General features: G+C 43.0%; 1 protein-coding gene across 3 annotated transcripts in view; it reads left to right on the top strand.

Annotated features, from left to right (window-relative positions):
- Positions 1–16,253, top strand: part of SGCD (sarcoglycan delta) — a 492,701-nt gene that overhangs the window by 142,623 nt on the left and 333,825 nt on the right. For all 3 annotated transcript variants that reach the window (XM_037152272.2, XM_037152271.2, XM_053665947.1), the window contains one exon: positions 7,432–7,620. In XM_037152272.2, coding sequence (XP_037008167.2) covers positions 7,432–7,620 — 189 coding nt within the window. The remainder of the gene's footprint in view (positions 1–7,431; positions 7,621–16,253) is intronic.

The raw sequence follows: 16,253 nt of genomic DNA, 5'->3' as shown, positions 1-16,253 counted from the left end.
GCTCAACACTTGTAACAAATCTTAGGAAACTAAAATATGGAATACCTAACTTTTAAATCTGAATATTTCTTTAAATATAACATGGCATTTCTGGATTATTTCACACAAACTCGCATTTATTTTTCTGTATGACTTTTACAAGAAAAAAAGGTTGATTATCATATCACAACTGAAAGGGATGAGTCTGTTGCAATTGTATAAATTGGGCCAAACATTAGCAATCCAAGACTAATGGCTTATACCGATGGGAGAGGAAAACGGCCCTGAAAGCAGGTCCTTCTAAATCAAGGACCTTACAGTTAACATGGCTAGTGGAAAACTATTTACATGCCGAGAGAATCCAAAATGACTCAGATTCCACAACCCACTCTAGAAACTGTAATGAGCCAGCGAGGGAACTTATGCCTGCTGTTTATGCGAACTGGTTACAGTCCTAAACAGTGATGTAAATCATGTTTACTCTTAAATGCACTGGAAATTGTAACATACAGCATCGTCATCAACAAACCCTAGCTTACTCGATTGGTATCACATGTCTTATTTCTAAATAAAATCATGTAGTTATTAGTCTGGCTGTACGAATTCTTTACTCCCTCCCGTAACCTACACAGTTGAGTTTGGTGCAGAGCCCGTCTCTGCAGACCCGTCCCCTGCCCTGTCCTCTGAGCTCATGCCAAGTCAGCCCCACCAGCCCTTCTGCTGCACGTCTGTCCTCTGCTGGGAGACTTCTCCCACCTCCAGGCCTCACCTTAATTGTCATTCGGTCAGAATGGCCTTCTGTGACCAGAGCGGGTCACCCTCCGTTCTCTGTCGCAGAGCTTTGTTTCTCTTCTCCCTGACACCTAACTTTGGTTCTGATAGTTTCCTCCATTTATGTGTTTGTGTTCCTGTCCCCCACTAAGCACGGGCTCTAGGACAGTAGAAACGTCACACTCATCCACGAGAAGACCTGTATGTCTCCAGGACTTACTCTGGTACCTACACATGGTAGATGTCAAAAATACCTTCTTTCTGTTGAAAAAATGGGCTTGAAATTTCCTTGAAGGGCAGGCCTGTGCTTGGCCACATTCCTTTCCTCACAATATGTAACTGTGTATGGAATTACACTCATTGGCACTGCTGTTCAGTTCCCTTAAGGAACAAGATTATGATGCCTAGGGGGTAGCAGAGTCCAGCCAAGGTCAGAGAAATGCTCATCAGTGCTTCCTTTTCTCTGCTCTGCCCTATTAGCAGAGCAGACCGTGGCCCCTAAAATGTTACAGGCCCCAAAGAAAAATCATCCGGAAACTTGAGGGCGTTCTTGTGCCCTTAGAAGTTTACTGGTTGTTTTTTAATCGTCCCTCGAAACATAATGCATTCTTGCAGAACAGGTTGGTAAAGCAGGAATGGTAACGTTCTCCAGATATCTCTTATTTAGGAGGAAGGAAAGGAAAGCAGTCGTTCTCCTGGAGAAGAACCCTGCTGAAACGTAAGACTGCATGACGCCCTGGCTTCTAACAGGACTATTCCAGCATGTGTGCCCGGCCCCACAAAGTCTGCCAGCTGCCTCTGTTTCTGGCCCAAGACCTTCCCTCGTTCCATCATTCCATCATTCTGGTACCAGCTGCTGAAACATAGGAAATAAAGCAATGCAAGATTTTCTATTAGCAATTTGGCACTGACCAGATTTAGGAAGGGAAGTCAACACGGTATAAAAATTGATGTGCTTGCTTGAGTATGATCAGGGCAGTTTCTTCATGAAGATTTCAAAGGCTTGTCAGAGGAGTGGTACTGGTCACTTTGGAGCTCGGTGTAGGTGAGCCTCAAGCTAGACATGTAGTGCAGTTTCCTGAATCACACAAGCAGCAGCCACAGAGTCGAGGAACCACTTAGGCTGTCCTGACCCGAGGACGCTTGTGATGACTTCACGTGATGATGAGATTTGTGTGGGTCCCTCCTGGGGCTCCTGTGACTGATGTGGGGCATTTGAGCAGCCACTGGGAAAACCTGCCCTAGTGTCAGAGAGTCACTAGGGGCTTGGCAGGGGCTGCAGGGATAGAAGTGAAACAAAGTCGCACAGCCTAAGGGGAGGTTCTTCACAAGTCCACCACTTAGAAATGGATCTTCTCTTTGAGATTGTCACGTTAAATCAGCACCCAGCCTTGATTCTGTAATGCATTGCAGGCATGAATGTTTGAATGAGTTTACAAGTCTCAAAATCATGTTTTAGTAACACACCACTCTAGAATGGCTTTCTTTGGAAACCCCATGTCTATTCTATTGGCAGTTATTTAACTAGCCCGTTGTTATGAGTGGTTATTATATCATAACATTGCCTTGACTGTTGACAGTTCCTCACTACCTAAGGGCAAAGCAACAGGAAATTTCACTACATTCACTCTTTGGGAAGCATAATCTTATTGCAGTGTGTGTGTGAGAAACAGATTATCTTGAAGTCACCCTTATTTGTTTCTAAACAGGTGAATACTGAAAATAGCCTCGTGAAAGTGTAGAGTAATGCTTTGAATTTAAGGCTACTTAACATCATTACAATTGCAGTGTGCCTTTGCAATTCCAGTGCAGTTGCAATGTGCCTTTGTGGAACTTTTCGTTCCTTTGTTTCTGATTTTACAGCTGTTGACTTGTTGCTGGAGTATATGCATTGCTATTTAGCATTGGCTTGATTTTTATTCATTCATTGGACAAATGTATGCTCAGATAGATAGATAGATAGATAGATAGGATAGATAGATAGGAAGAAGAAGAAAAAGAAAAGGAAGGAAGGATTGCATCAAATACAAATGCATATACACCATTGTTTAGGTGCTCCTGAAGTTCAGACAAGTTTTAAAAACTTAGAGTTTTGAATATATCCAGGGAGCTTACATATGTGACTATAAAACATGTTCTGTAACAATGTAAAATTGTTCCCAGAGTCTGATGGAACACACTTCTCTCCTACAATTCTCAAGAAGAGGGTATATTTAGATAGAAGGGCTCCTATGGAAAATTCACAGGTCTGGTATACTCCCACAGATACAAGTAAGCTTCCTAAGAAGATACGTTATAGTGCTTGAGGTTTATTTTGCTGAAGTTCTCAACTTTTGGGAGTGTTTTGATGTTTGATCAGTGTAGAGGAAGGGAAAAAAGTTTGTTAAACACCATCATTCACATGGAAGTGTCTGCAAACCTTATCTAATAAATATATACCACCGCACCCAAACTATGAACTTCTAATTTAACTTCTAGTAATTTAACTTCCAAAGTTAAAGTAATTTTGCAATTTAACTTCCAAAATGCATGTAATTCGTCCAAAGCCACCAACTTAAAGGGACATTGACTAAGACAGGGTCTTAGCTAGTTGCAATGAAAACGTCTTTCTTAAGCCAATCTTATAAAAATGGATGATGCTGGTAATGCATTGCTGTGGTCCCTCCTGGGACAAAGGGGTGGGCTTGGGCAAGGGAGGACCTGCAACTCCAACTTCATTCCCTGGACAACAAATGTCATTTGGGAAGAATCAAAGAGAAACACAGATTGGAGATTCTTTCCTCTTTTGTTTTCATCATTTCAACATGTTTTGATGTTTTACTAGAAACATTAATGTACTCAGCGTTACCCAAATTTCCCCTTTCCAGGCAGGGTTATTGACCACAGACGTATCCATTCCATTACATCTGGCTGGCAAGACTTCCTATTTCAGTCATCTGGAGAAAATGGCTCACTCCCTTCCCTGTTCCTTACTTATCATCTATGGATCAGCCTGCCGATCTATCAGTGTACCTTTCTTTATGACCAAGTTTCAGATTGACGTATGCTGTTTCCTGTAGCTCATGACATTAGGTGGGGACATAGGAATCCTCATGACATGTAGAAAAGGCCACTACACCAAGCATCTGCACTCTGATCCCTGCTCAGCTTCTAATTCACTATGTGCCTGGAAAGGGAGCTACTCTCCCTTCTGGGCTTTGAGTAACTCACTCAGCTAGTTGGTGCACGTGTCAGGATGAGTCAGTGCTCTCTGGGAGTCCACAGGTTCTGCAGAGGTGCCGCGAGAGTAGTTAATCCCTCCTTCTTGCTTTAAGCAGAGGACCTCTGCTTTCTTGCTGTATTATATGCTAGATTAGAGTCTGTTTCAGGATTGTTGTCTTGACATTGTTATACTGTGAAAAAAAAATGAAGGCAATTTTTAAATAAAAGTTGTCCCAAATCTTTTGGAATCTTTTGCGATGACCTGGGAATTTTTTAAATAGTTCTGTTGTGTTGGCCAAAACGTTCATGACCTTTTTCCCATAAGAAGGCTCTAATAGCACTTAGTTGTCTTTAACTCCATTCAAAACAATTTTGTTGGATCCTATTGTGACAGCTGTCATAGTAGCATGCATTTAAAAAAACATCAAAATTGGTGAATTTGGGGGTAACCATTTCAATATTGAAATGGAAGAAAATATGCAACATTTTTGGTATATGTGTTACTATTTTAAGAAAGGTAAAAACATAATAAAAAAATATTTGGGCAGTGTGTGCAGAAGGCACTGTAACTGATCAAAATTGTCAAAAGTGGATTGTGAAGTTTCTGGTGTTGAAGATTTCCTGCTGGATGATGTTCCACAGTTGGGTAGAACAGTTCGTCGATAGCGTTGAAAGAGAGACCTGAATTGAGAACAATCAATGTTCTACCACTTGGGAGGTAGCTGACATACTCAAAATATTCAAATCAATAAAGATATTGGCAAAAATGAAAAATGTGTCTATTTTATGGATAAAACCTAAACAGACTTTTTGGCCACCCAATAATTCCATCACAGAGCTCAGAACTTGAATTTGTATTTGTTCAAAGTTTGTTTTGAATTTGCTGGGTTGGGAGACATTATTCTACACCAGTGGTAGGCAACCTTGTCTACACTTTAGGGTCATGTGGGGAACTTTAAAAATGCTGATGCCTGGGTGCTAGCCTTGTGACCATTATTTCAGGGACCTGAGCGGAGATGTTTTGCATAGCTCCGCAGGTGCCTCTGAGGGCATCAGGGTTGAGAACTCCCAGCAGAAGTAATCACTGAATTCTGGCCAGTTCTAACAATCTGTGTATGAAAAAAATCACACACGTGATATCCATTTCCCTAGTCCCTTGGTGATGCTGATTGGACCTGGTGTTTCTGTTTTACAGCTGAGATTATAAGTCTCCCATTAGTCGGGATGAATGTCGTAGGAAAGACGGTTGGTATGACGGCCATATCTGTAGCTTTCACACACTCACGTGGGAGGAACACCCTGCAGTTCAACCTACCTGCAAGAGCCAAAGACTTAACGCTTGTCCTTACCCTGCAGCCCTGTAGCCACTCACAAAAGGGTCAAGTTCACTCATCTTAAATCAGGTCATTCATAAAATTCGTTGATCAGAATCAAAGAACATTTCAGATATGATTATAAGACTCTGTGATCATTTCCTTATTTTAGAGAATATGATTTAATAGAAAATTAAGGCCTAATTTCCTTCAGATTTATAAGGCATTTTTTCCCTGCTGATTAATCTTTGTAAAAAGGCCAGTGAGCAATGACTTTGTAATGTTCCCATGTAGTTACAGCTCTGACCTACAGAATTATAAGGAGCTGAGTAATAAAATAGAGATTTTCTTATACCATAAACCTCACTGCTTCATTGAGGACACAGAGCTTTGGGAGCCTCAAAAGGAAATTTGCAAAGATTCAAATAGAACTTCCCATGGTGTTTGGCTTGAACTTTTGTACACCTCCAGACTGCAGCCAATTTCATAGTGGATGGGGAACCACTCATTCATTCATCACTTACACGTGCATTTCTTCACTTACTCATTCCGTACACATGTATTTAAGTATACGCTAGGGCCTGTTGTCAAGGTCAGGGTCAGGGTCGTGTTCAGGATGAGACAGATGTTGTGGAGGCCTCTTACTGAGCATTTCTGTTGACTGTAAATAACAGTTCGCTTGGTTTCTCAAGTGGAATTTCACTGATGCCTAAAAGCCATGAGCTCTCTTGGGGGATCTTTAGAGTTTAGGCATACACTTGAATGATTACCAAAAAGCTATAAAATAATATTCTGAGCTATCTGGAAGATGACCCAATAACCAAGGATGTGATTTGGGGGCCCACATTTTTTCTCACCATGGTCACTTTGGCACCACATGTCACTGATTTAATTGCTACTGAATGAGACGAGGATAAACAGAAGCAGGCGTTGTTCTAAGGGAATGAAGTGTGCCTCCGCGAGGGCCACATGGAGGGGAAGCCTCATGGAAAGGCTCTGCAGCACTTTGAATGGAGCAAGGCAGTCAGGGCCCCGTTGGCCCGTGGCCCGTGGCCCGTGGCCCGTGGCAGAATAGGGATGACATACTCAGGAGAGGCTGCGCCAAAGCCCTGGCTACCACGGTATGCAGTTTGGTTTTAGCAGGTCATCTTCGTTCATACTAGTCAGTGACTTCCCATTTTGAATGATTCATGTGGGTAGCTTTGTTTGCATTTAATTTTTAAATTTGGCATGGTTTTATAATTTTCTGGAAGTGATGAGTTTACTTACCTTTGTGTTGGTGCCTAATTAGTAGTGCTGCTATAAAGATAATTGGTGTCAACAGGAGGGATTTGGGAAAGCAGTCTGACCTTAAAGGGCAGCAGCATATTAGTGAACATTGACAAACATTTTTCTGACATGTCTTACTCTACCGAAATCACTGTCTAACTAGCTCACTCCTCCCCTTAGCCTGCAAGACCCTGAAAGGCCTGTGTATCCCCTACTTGACTTGGGGGCTCCTTTATGTTTATTAAATAAAGGAGCTGACTGATACCAATCAGAATTGTCTCCTACATAAGGAACAACTTTAAGGGTAGTGAGTTCTCTGTCGAGGGAAGCATGTAAGCACAGTCTGTGTGCCCTTCAGCTCCCCTGTGAACTTGGGAATAGAGAGAAGATCAAAATGCTACTTTTGCCATTGGCTTTCTAGCAATTAAGAATGATTGCACTTGAGGTCATTACCCCTCCCTTCCCCCCCCAAAATTGTCTGAATAGTATTAGAACACCAGTGAACTATCGGGCTGATTTTATTTTCCCCCACGAATTCCACATTTTACCCTCAGGACTTTGACAGATCCAAAGTGCCTCCCTCAAACAGGCGTTGGGGTCTGCGAGATGTTTGGAAAGCGGCTTCCTAGGCGTCTCTCTCCTCCTATGACATGTGTGTATGTAGATGTCCTGACACACGTGATGAGACATGGCTGAGTAAACAGATAGGACTAAAGCAGGCGTCAGGAGGAGCCGCTTTGTCCAGAGGAAATGGGTTTTCAGAGGCTTCGGGAGGGTGGGAATGTACAGACAGCAGCCAGCCATGTCTCTTCATCAGCTGAATTGTTTCCTTCCTTTCCTCCCGCCCCTCTCTCAGCAGTTTCATGCGAGTGCCTCTCTCTCGCCTCGTTTATTTCAGATGCCCCAGGAACAGTACGCGCACCACCGGAGCGCCATGCCTGGCTCCGAGGGGCCACAGGTGTACAAAGTGGGGATTTATGGCTGGCGGAAAAGATGCCTGTATTTTTTTGTCCTGCTCCTGATGATTTTAATCCTGGTGAACTTGGCCATGACCATCTGGATTCTCAAAGTCATGAACTTCACAATTGTAAGTAAAACAACCCAAGTTTCTGTAGCTCTTCTTGGGGGAAGGGAACATGTGTGTGGAAAGACCACTGCAAAAAGGAATGTAGAAAAACCGCAGTTGTGCGATTCAAAATATCCTGCAACCTGGTGTTCTGGTTTTAAAAAAAAACAACTATTCACATTACACGTGAGGATGGACTTCTATCTGATCTCAATTCCTCAGAGGCTGGTTACCCAGTTTAGAGCCATTTCTCCCTACACCATCTCGTGCATGCGTCCCCTTCATTGGGACAATGGCGGTCTGTATCCTGTAGTTTACAAGCACTTTGGGTAAATAATGCAGCAGGAAATAGGGGTGAAATCAAAGTATTGAGTGATTTAGCAGTGATTTTAGCAGTGATCATGAAAGGTTTTGTGAAATGTTGGGGATTATCTAAGAATTTTAATTGTCTACTTGTACCTGGTAGCTCTTTGCCATGGTTAATGGGCATCTCCATGATTAGGGGCCGGCGCTGTCTTTGTCACCACCTGGGTGAGATGCAAGTAGCGGGCGTGGAGGTGTGCTTCCTCATTAAAGAATTGGTGTTTGTGCTGCTTTGACAAAATTTTTGCTATTGGTGCCACTATACTGTTTGAATATTTACTTATCGAAGTTCAGATGAAAAGAAAATCTTGGCAAAATGATTTCTGGAGTTACTCTGAGGTTTCTTTCATTTTTTTTTCTCAGAGATTTCTAGCAATTTTAGCAAGATAAGTGATTGTAGCTATTAGTGAGTGCTCAGAGGGCACCAATCGGCTGCCCTTGGAATGCCGTGTGCTCTGGGGATGTCAAAAGTCAGTAGTTACAGTGGCAAAAAACATACCTTGTTTGATAAAGAAAAGTGACCATAACACAGTGAACAGAAAGGTTTTCATGTGACACTCTCAGACAGGGTATGGATATTTACCTTTTCTAAATTATAATGTTCATTTCTTATTCTTAACACTCTGCATCAGCACAGCCCCTTGCTGGGGTAGTATTGTGTGCTTCACCTGCCCTACCTGGCAGAAACTCTCCTGATGCTCCTCTAGCTCCTTTTGTGTAGCTCTTATGATGCTTATCTTTCCCGGCAATAGTTTTTACATGTCTTTTTTCTGTGCACCTTCATGTGTCACTGATGGGAGGTGCTTCATTAGGACTTACCTAGGACTCCAAAGCCCAGGTTAGAGACATTGTCGTAGGTGTCAGAATGGCTCATTTCTTGATGCTTGTAGTTAAAGCTAGGAAACTAATCCAAAAATGACCTTAATTTTACAGATTTTTTTTCTTGAGGAAAAAAAAAGTTCCATTCTTAGGAAAATATAGACAGCCTTTGGAATTACAACATTAAGTTTGGAAGAGGATACAGGTCGATCTCCAGGGGACTGTAGGGGTTCCAGGTGAAATGCTCTCTCCCCACCAGTGACTTTCAACCTCTTTTATCTCGTGGCACACACAAAGTAATTGCTAAAGTTCTGCACTTACCAAAGAATATATTTTTATGGATATGGTAAAAAATATTTCTTACTGATATGATGAAAAATATAATTTTGATTCATGCACACCAGACAGGTACTGTTGTCTGTTGTCATTATTTTCATTTGGCAATCTAAGGGGGAACAGGTCAGTGCCCCTGACTAAAGAGTCGGGGACTGCATGTTTTAAAAAGTTCTTGCAGCAGATAGTTTGGAAATTGTTACTCTAAACTAGTAGAGCACATTAGCTTATTTCTGAGTTGGACTCTAGACTCTTTTTGGACTTGGACTTAACTTTTTTTTTTAAGACAAAATTCAGAGAAGTGTTTGAAGCAGGTGAGAAAGATGTAGTCATATTTGTGGTCTAAATGCTTGCTCAGGTGAGGATGCAGTATAATGGGAAAACTTTCTCAGCGTTTAGGGCTCTAACGGGTGTCCTGGGTCCAAGTGCCTGCCCCTAATCACCATTTGTTAATGTCCATGTTCTGTGATGTTTTGTTTTGTGTTTCACAAACTTGGAAAGTGGAAAACTTCTGCACTGCAATATTTAATAAGGAAAGACTGAAGGTGGGGTGATAGAATAGAGAATAAAGATTCAAAAGACTTTCAAAAGATGGAATGGGCACATCAAACCACCTGCTGGTTGGAGGTGGCAGCTGAGATGTTAGAAGACCCCCTGGAGCTCTGGTGCCCACGTTCTGGATGGCGAGATGGTTGGAGCAGGGGCCAGGAAGCAAGACAGAATTCCTTACTTTCCTACAGGAGCGGCACCAAAACTCCTGTATCCCCTGAACCCCCTGTTGGGGGCATTTTTGTTGCTTTTACCTAGTTGTCATGAAGTTAATTTATGGAACCTGAAAGATGTACGAGTGTGCTGAATATGAACTCAAACATGGATAACTCTGATATTATACAAAGGTGGCTTCTGGAGTGTGTTTAATCTGGCACGCTTAATATTGAGAGGTATATTTAAATGTATACTGAGTGACAGTTCATACTGAGCGTGTGTGAGTTTAGGAAGCAACACGACATTGAAGTAATAATCTATGTGAATTAGGCTATTTCCCATTGTTAACTCAATTGGTTGCCAAAGTTGAAAGTCTTCAAGGCTTTACTGAACCAAGTACTTACTGAGGTGAGAATAATGCCATTATTTGCCATAATTGGTGCTTTATAACAGTAATGCATTTGAGCAAATAGGGCTAAAGTGTCAGAAAATTGGTCTTTCCCTGTAAGTTCAGAGCATATTTTCCCATCAGTCACAGTGTAAAACATATTTTTAAGAATTATAATTCTCTTCCACAAATAATAACTTACTGACAGTGAAGATCTTGAAAATGAGTGCAGTATTAACCAGCATTTTATTGGAGAAAGTTGGGACGAAAGTGCAAAGGAAATCAGCGAGATGCCAGTTGAGCATTTTCTTCAGGGATTCAAAAAGACTGCCAGTAGGAAAGAGGGATTATTTTGTACACCTGGAATATTCAATAATTTTGACATTGGGAGAGCTCACACTATAATCCAACCCTCCGAGTGATCACCAACCAAGAGAACGATGTCATCCGAGAGTGTTTCTGAGGACTTGGCAGTTTATCCAAGATTCCATATCCAGAATCTGCTGCCGTCAGCTTGCATTCTGTGCCCTCCCTGGGAATGGTGCTGGAGGAGTGCTTCCATGACAACTGTCTGCACAAACGTCCAACCAAGTTTTCTGTGTCCCAGATGTAAATCAGAAGGAAAATGACTCTGCTCTCCTTTGCCCCTATCAGAATATTCATGTGTTCGTGACTAGGTGGGGCGGCAAGTTTCCCCCTCTCCCCACAGCTTCCCCCTGAGTGGAGGAGCGTGTGGTTACTTACACTGCAAAGACCCATGAGTCAACCTGCCCTAGTTTATTGCTCGCCGTGCTGTGCAAAGGAACTAATTTTTCTCACACATCCGTGGTGTGCTAGTCCCAGTGCTAGGCACGTAAAACATCTCATTTAATTTTTAAAACAACTCTATTTTAGATAAAGAAAACCCAAGGATCAGAGAAGTGGAGTGACTTCCTGAAAGATGCACAGCTAGTATGTAAAACGGTGCTTACTTTCTAAGCCCAACCCCTTCCACTACACCGTGCCTCCTCCCCTAATTGCCACAATGATCCAGCTCTTCAACAAAACTCTGAGGCTGGCAAAACAGTGCCTTGGCTTTGTTGCTCACCTGAGTCATCTTATCACAAATTTCTCTCCCACCTAAGGTGTCCACTGATATTTTCTGCCTAGAGTACTTTCCTGGTGATGCTGAATGCTCAGCCCTTGTCCGTAGCTGATGCCTCTGCCCCTCCACGCTCTCCATCTTGTGTTTTAGCTCCCTGTTGTGTTCATGGAAACACTAAATATAAACTTATTGATAATATCTGTGTCATAGGCTGGTGTGAAAACTCAGTGTCTCAATTGACATTAAGCATTTGTAGTGGCGTCCAAGCCATATGAAGACTCGACCTTGGCCACGGAAAGTCATGAGCGACCCCACACTGCAGTATAGTAGTTAAGGGCTCAGACTCTGGAGATGGCTGCTCTAGGGACAGATTTGTGTTTTGTTACTTACTTTGGCAAAGTTTCTCAGTCTCTCTGTGCTGCAGTTTCCTGGGGGTAGCCACCTACTCACGGGATGGTTGTGAAGAACAAATGAGGTGATAAATGTAAGGTGCTGAGAATGGAGCTTGGTGGATAGTAGGTGCTTTATGTGAGTGTTTGCTACCACCATCATCGTCATTCACTGGGTTCATTTTGTGCCAGACACTCTGCTGTTGTGATTAGTAAGTGTTACCTAACTGAACCCTTCGGCCGGTGGTCAGTGCTTTGATGAGAGCAACTTCACAAGGGAGGAGGCAGGCTCAGTAACTTGATCTCATGGCTCTACAGTGGGAGAGCAGAACTGGAATCTAACTCTGCAGCCTGGTCTGTCAGCTGGTTCGATGCCATGTAGGCAGAGCAGAAAGCCCCAGTGTAAGGGTCAGGGAACTGGATGCCTGGCCAGCCAGGGACTGCGTCGCCTTGTTCCTGGGGCGCAGCCTAGAGGAGAATGTGCTGACATAGGTGTCCTTGAAGTCTGTAGGGCATCATCCTGTTTGGACACTCGGATTTTGTCTTCCAGGCTTCGCCTTGACTGGGCGAGACCTTGCTCTGTAAAGGGTTTCTGCTTCTGCCAATGCGTTCTAGCAGCCAGTCCAAAGAACTTGGCCTCAAAGACCTCCCAAAATACTTTAGTATTGATCATCTACATGATCATTTAGCACAGGTTGTTAAGAAGTGGCAAAAATTAGAAGGCACATGAATTATCAATAGGTGGCCTGATCTTTTAGCCCGCTGTGACTGTGAAGTCATTCGTTGTTAGATGAAATAGGGACTTGGGTGTCACCTCACTGGATGTGCCCATCTTGCCAACGATTGAACCAAAGCAGACGGCAAGGCTGCCTGACACGGCCTCGGCCCCCCAACCGTGCTGGAACTTCCCAGGGGCAGGGTTTGTGGTCTCTTCACTCGCAGCCTCTGTCTAGTGCCCAGTATACAGTTGGCTTTCAATATGTGTTTGTTCATGGTCAGCTGCCTTGATGCGGACCACTCACATGAAATAATCGGTGTCAAGTTCATGGCCAGTGTCGGGCACACGGTACTACATCTCCTAACTTCTGTTTTTCTTCCTATCATCAAAATTACATAATTCAAACCATTGAATTTGGGATTATGTAAGAAATGAATGTCCCCCCATTTAATAAAAACTTCTACAGAACTTACTTTATAATTTCCCCAGAGAATCCTCATAAAAATCCTACAAGGCAGGCACTCCGGTGACCCACATTTTACAGGTGGGAAGTGGAGGCTCAGAGAAGTGCAGTCACTTACACAGGTTGCTCCATCAGTGAGCGGTGAAGGTGGACTCTGGTCAACAGGAGTCTGACTCACGAGCTCAGGTTCTCGATCGGGACACTGTGCTGCCCACTTTCCAAGGGCTGCTTTTTATGAAGACAAATTGAATTTGTTCAGTGCAATGTCTACAGCATGATTGATTTGCCCTACAGTAAGATAAAGAGCCACAGAGGGTCAGAGGAAGGCTTTCTAATGCTTGTGAATTGGACACCTTGTAACAGAGTAAAAACCAGAGAGAATGTCCAGTGTGTTCCATCACTCAGGACACCAACACACCATCCATTTGGGGGAGATTCCAGGAATTGTGGCCCAGTCCCACTAACTCAAGTGGAGAGGAGCGAGGGCACCCATGCCATGGACAGGGAGAGGGATCCCTTAGGACTGTGAGGACACAGAAGCATGAGTGAGCCCCACAGCAGTGGGACCTGGAGCATGTCAGCAACCAAGGCTCCTCTGGGAATGTCCATCCTCTGGCTTTGCTGGACCACAAGGCATTAATTTTGCCCTGGAATGTTCTCTTGTCTTTGCTGGCCTGGTCCCTATACCCTTACTGTGCTATTGATTAGCTTCCTGTATTTGCTCAGATATTCTTCCTCTCAGCCTGAGTGTGACTGTCTGCGCCTTTGACCTTCCCTGTACCATGGCCTCTCCATTTCAGCTCTTCCCTCTGCCAGGCCCAGTGTCTTATTACCCAGGTGAAAGCCCAGAGAGGGAACCGCCTTAAATCAGCAGACTTTCTACCTCACACTGGCACTCCCTCAATGGCCCGCAGACCCATTGAGATGCCCCAGCAGCTATGGCCATGGCCATGGCCATGGCTGGGAGGACATAGCTGAACACCTCTCAGAGGCCAGCTCCTTGAGCGGCCAGGCCAGGTTCTCCCTCCCATTAACGAGGTCAGGATTAACACGCAAATAGTATCCACATTTGATCTTCTTTGTTCTTAAGCTTTTCTCATTTATTCTCTGAAGTCCTCCAATTTAGCTCACATTTTGTGTTTCATGGTCAGGGGTGGCGGGGTAGAGAGGGGGCATGGGCAGCCAGTACTTTATTTAGTATTTTCCTGGCTGCTTTTAGTCAGCTGTGAGCTCCAGAAGACACTAACCTTATATTACTCATCTTTGTATCTATAGCTTTAAGCACCTTACTTATTAGCACCTATAAGATACTTAGAATATTTATTGAATAAATGAGTGACAAAAATACAAATAGGCAATCAGTTTAAATTAAAATGTATGAAGATGTGTTACTAGAGCCTTATATTGCTTTTAAAATGAAGTATTAGTAGATTTATTAAGGGAAACAGGTTATAAATGAGATGAGTGCTTGAATTTGATGATGAAAAGGTATTTTCAACATAGACACTCCCTCCTTTGTATCAGCTACCAGCTACATTTTAATTACATGGGAAGAAAAAGGTAATAGTAGAGTGTGAAACAGCATAGAAGCAGGAGACATCATCTCAGTTAATGCAGATTTGCTTAGCCAATGAGAGAAAGTGATATGACTGACTGGCTGTAGGATACTTTCCCTTCCACGCTGTTCATGAATGGATCACATGTGAGAGTAGCACCCCCTTCAGTGCAGATGCCAGCTTCACTTGGGAGCTTGCAAAGGCTTTCCATGTGAAGAACATCATGCTTCCATCCCTCCCTGCTTAGACTCCTGTGGTCTCTTCCAACCCATTAGCTCAAATACATCAACCTGAACAATGGCCACAGTGTTATTTTTTGAGGTGGCATGAAAATTGCAGGAAAACAAAAAACAAAAATTGATTCTGTCCCATGAGCAATCCTGGGATATGGCTCCACCATGTACTGTTTTGTTTGAGGCTCACTGTATTTTATACCTTTGCACAAAAGGAAATCATTTTGGTCATTATAATTGCTGCAAAATGCTATAAACCAGGCTTGCTACAAATTTATACAATTTGCTGGACAAATTGGCTTCAGTCCAGTCAGTACTTCTCAAGCACACTATTTGTGCAGGACACTGTTCTGTGTGGAAACTAAAGATTATAATCAAGAAAATCCTGTACTTTAATAGATCATAACTACTGGGAAGAAAAACATGTAAATTTAATGCATTCTAAAAAATGACGTATATTTTAAGGGAGTATGGAGAAGAAATCAGCTAAAGCTAGAAGGCCCTGGAATACTTCTTCAGTGTGGAAGGGTGCTGAGGCCTTTTGCCTGGCGTTCAGTGCAGAGGAAGCACCGTGACTGTGGCCTGAAAGTGGGATTCAAACTTGGTCACAAAGCCTCAGATGCTGTGGTTCCAGGATTGAGAGCTCAGGGCTCTGGGGAGAAAGTGAGGGGGCGGGGGTAGTGACACGGTCAAGTCCAACAGGACGCAGATTATACTCTGGAGAGGTCACACTGAGAAGCTGAAGAGCCAATTATAAATGAATTGCTGTGCAATGCTAGCCTGTTATTTGGATCCTATCCATGACCTCTGCCACTGATAGAGTTTTCATACGCTCAAAATTTGTCTTTATGCATGTAGAACTGAAAAAAATAAAGTCAGAAAATCTCTCTGGAAATACTGCTGTCTTCAGGGTATCACATACAGCCTCTCACCTGTGGAATTGTTGGGTTTACTCAGCTGCGTGGCTGTGAACTCTGAATAACTCTCAGAAGTGGAAGTTGCGACCATGTCTGGTGAATCCCATCCCTCTTACTGAGGCATTAAGCAATTGTAGGAGAGAATGTCCAAATTTCAAGGGTTGTGTTACTGTGAGGGTCAGTCTTTCCACAGCAGACGGGATTTCTTCAGGCTGTAAAAAGAAACCCAGTAACTATGAGGAGGCTTCAGGCCAGTTGGGTTGCATGTGAGTCGTTGGTTAGAATTTCTATGTCAAGGTGGCTCTGCATGAGCATCCAAATACATAAAGAAAATCTTAGAGGACTTCAAGAAACATATTGATGGCAATACAATTATAGTAGGAGATTTTAACACCCCACTGTCAAAAATGGACAGATCTTCCAAACAAAATATCAACAAAGATATTGCGGCATTGAACAAAGCCCTAGATAAAATGGACTTAACTGATATCTATAGAGCCCTTCATCCCAAAGAAGCTAAATACACATTCTTTTCAAATGCATATGGGACATTTGCATGATTGGACATAAAACAAGTCTCAACAAATTCAAGAAAATGGAAATCACATCAAGCATTTTCTCCAACCACAAGGGGCTGAAACTAGAAACCAACCCCAAAAGAAAAAAACCCAAAACACCCAAAATCA

The sequence above is a fragment of the Artibeus jamaicensis genome, unplaced genomic scaffold, assembly GCF_021234435.1.
Source record: "Artibeus jamaicensis isolate MK-2021 breed Jamaican fruit bat unplaced genomic scaffold, CSHL_Jam_final contig_432, whole genome shotgun sequence".
NCBI classification, from domain to species: domain Eukaryota; kingdom Metazoa; phylum Chordata; class Mammalia; order Chiroptera; family Phyllostomidae; genus Artibeus; species Artibeus jamaicensis.
This window is presented reverse-complemented; position numbering and strand designations above follow the sequence as displayed.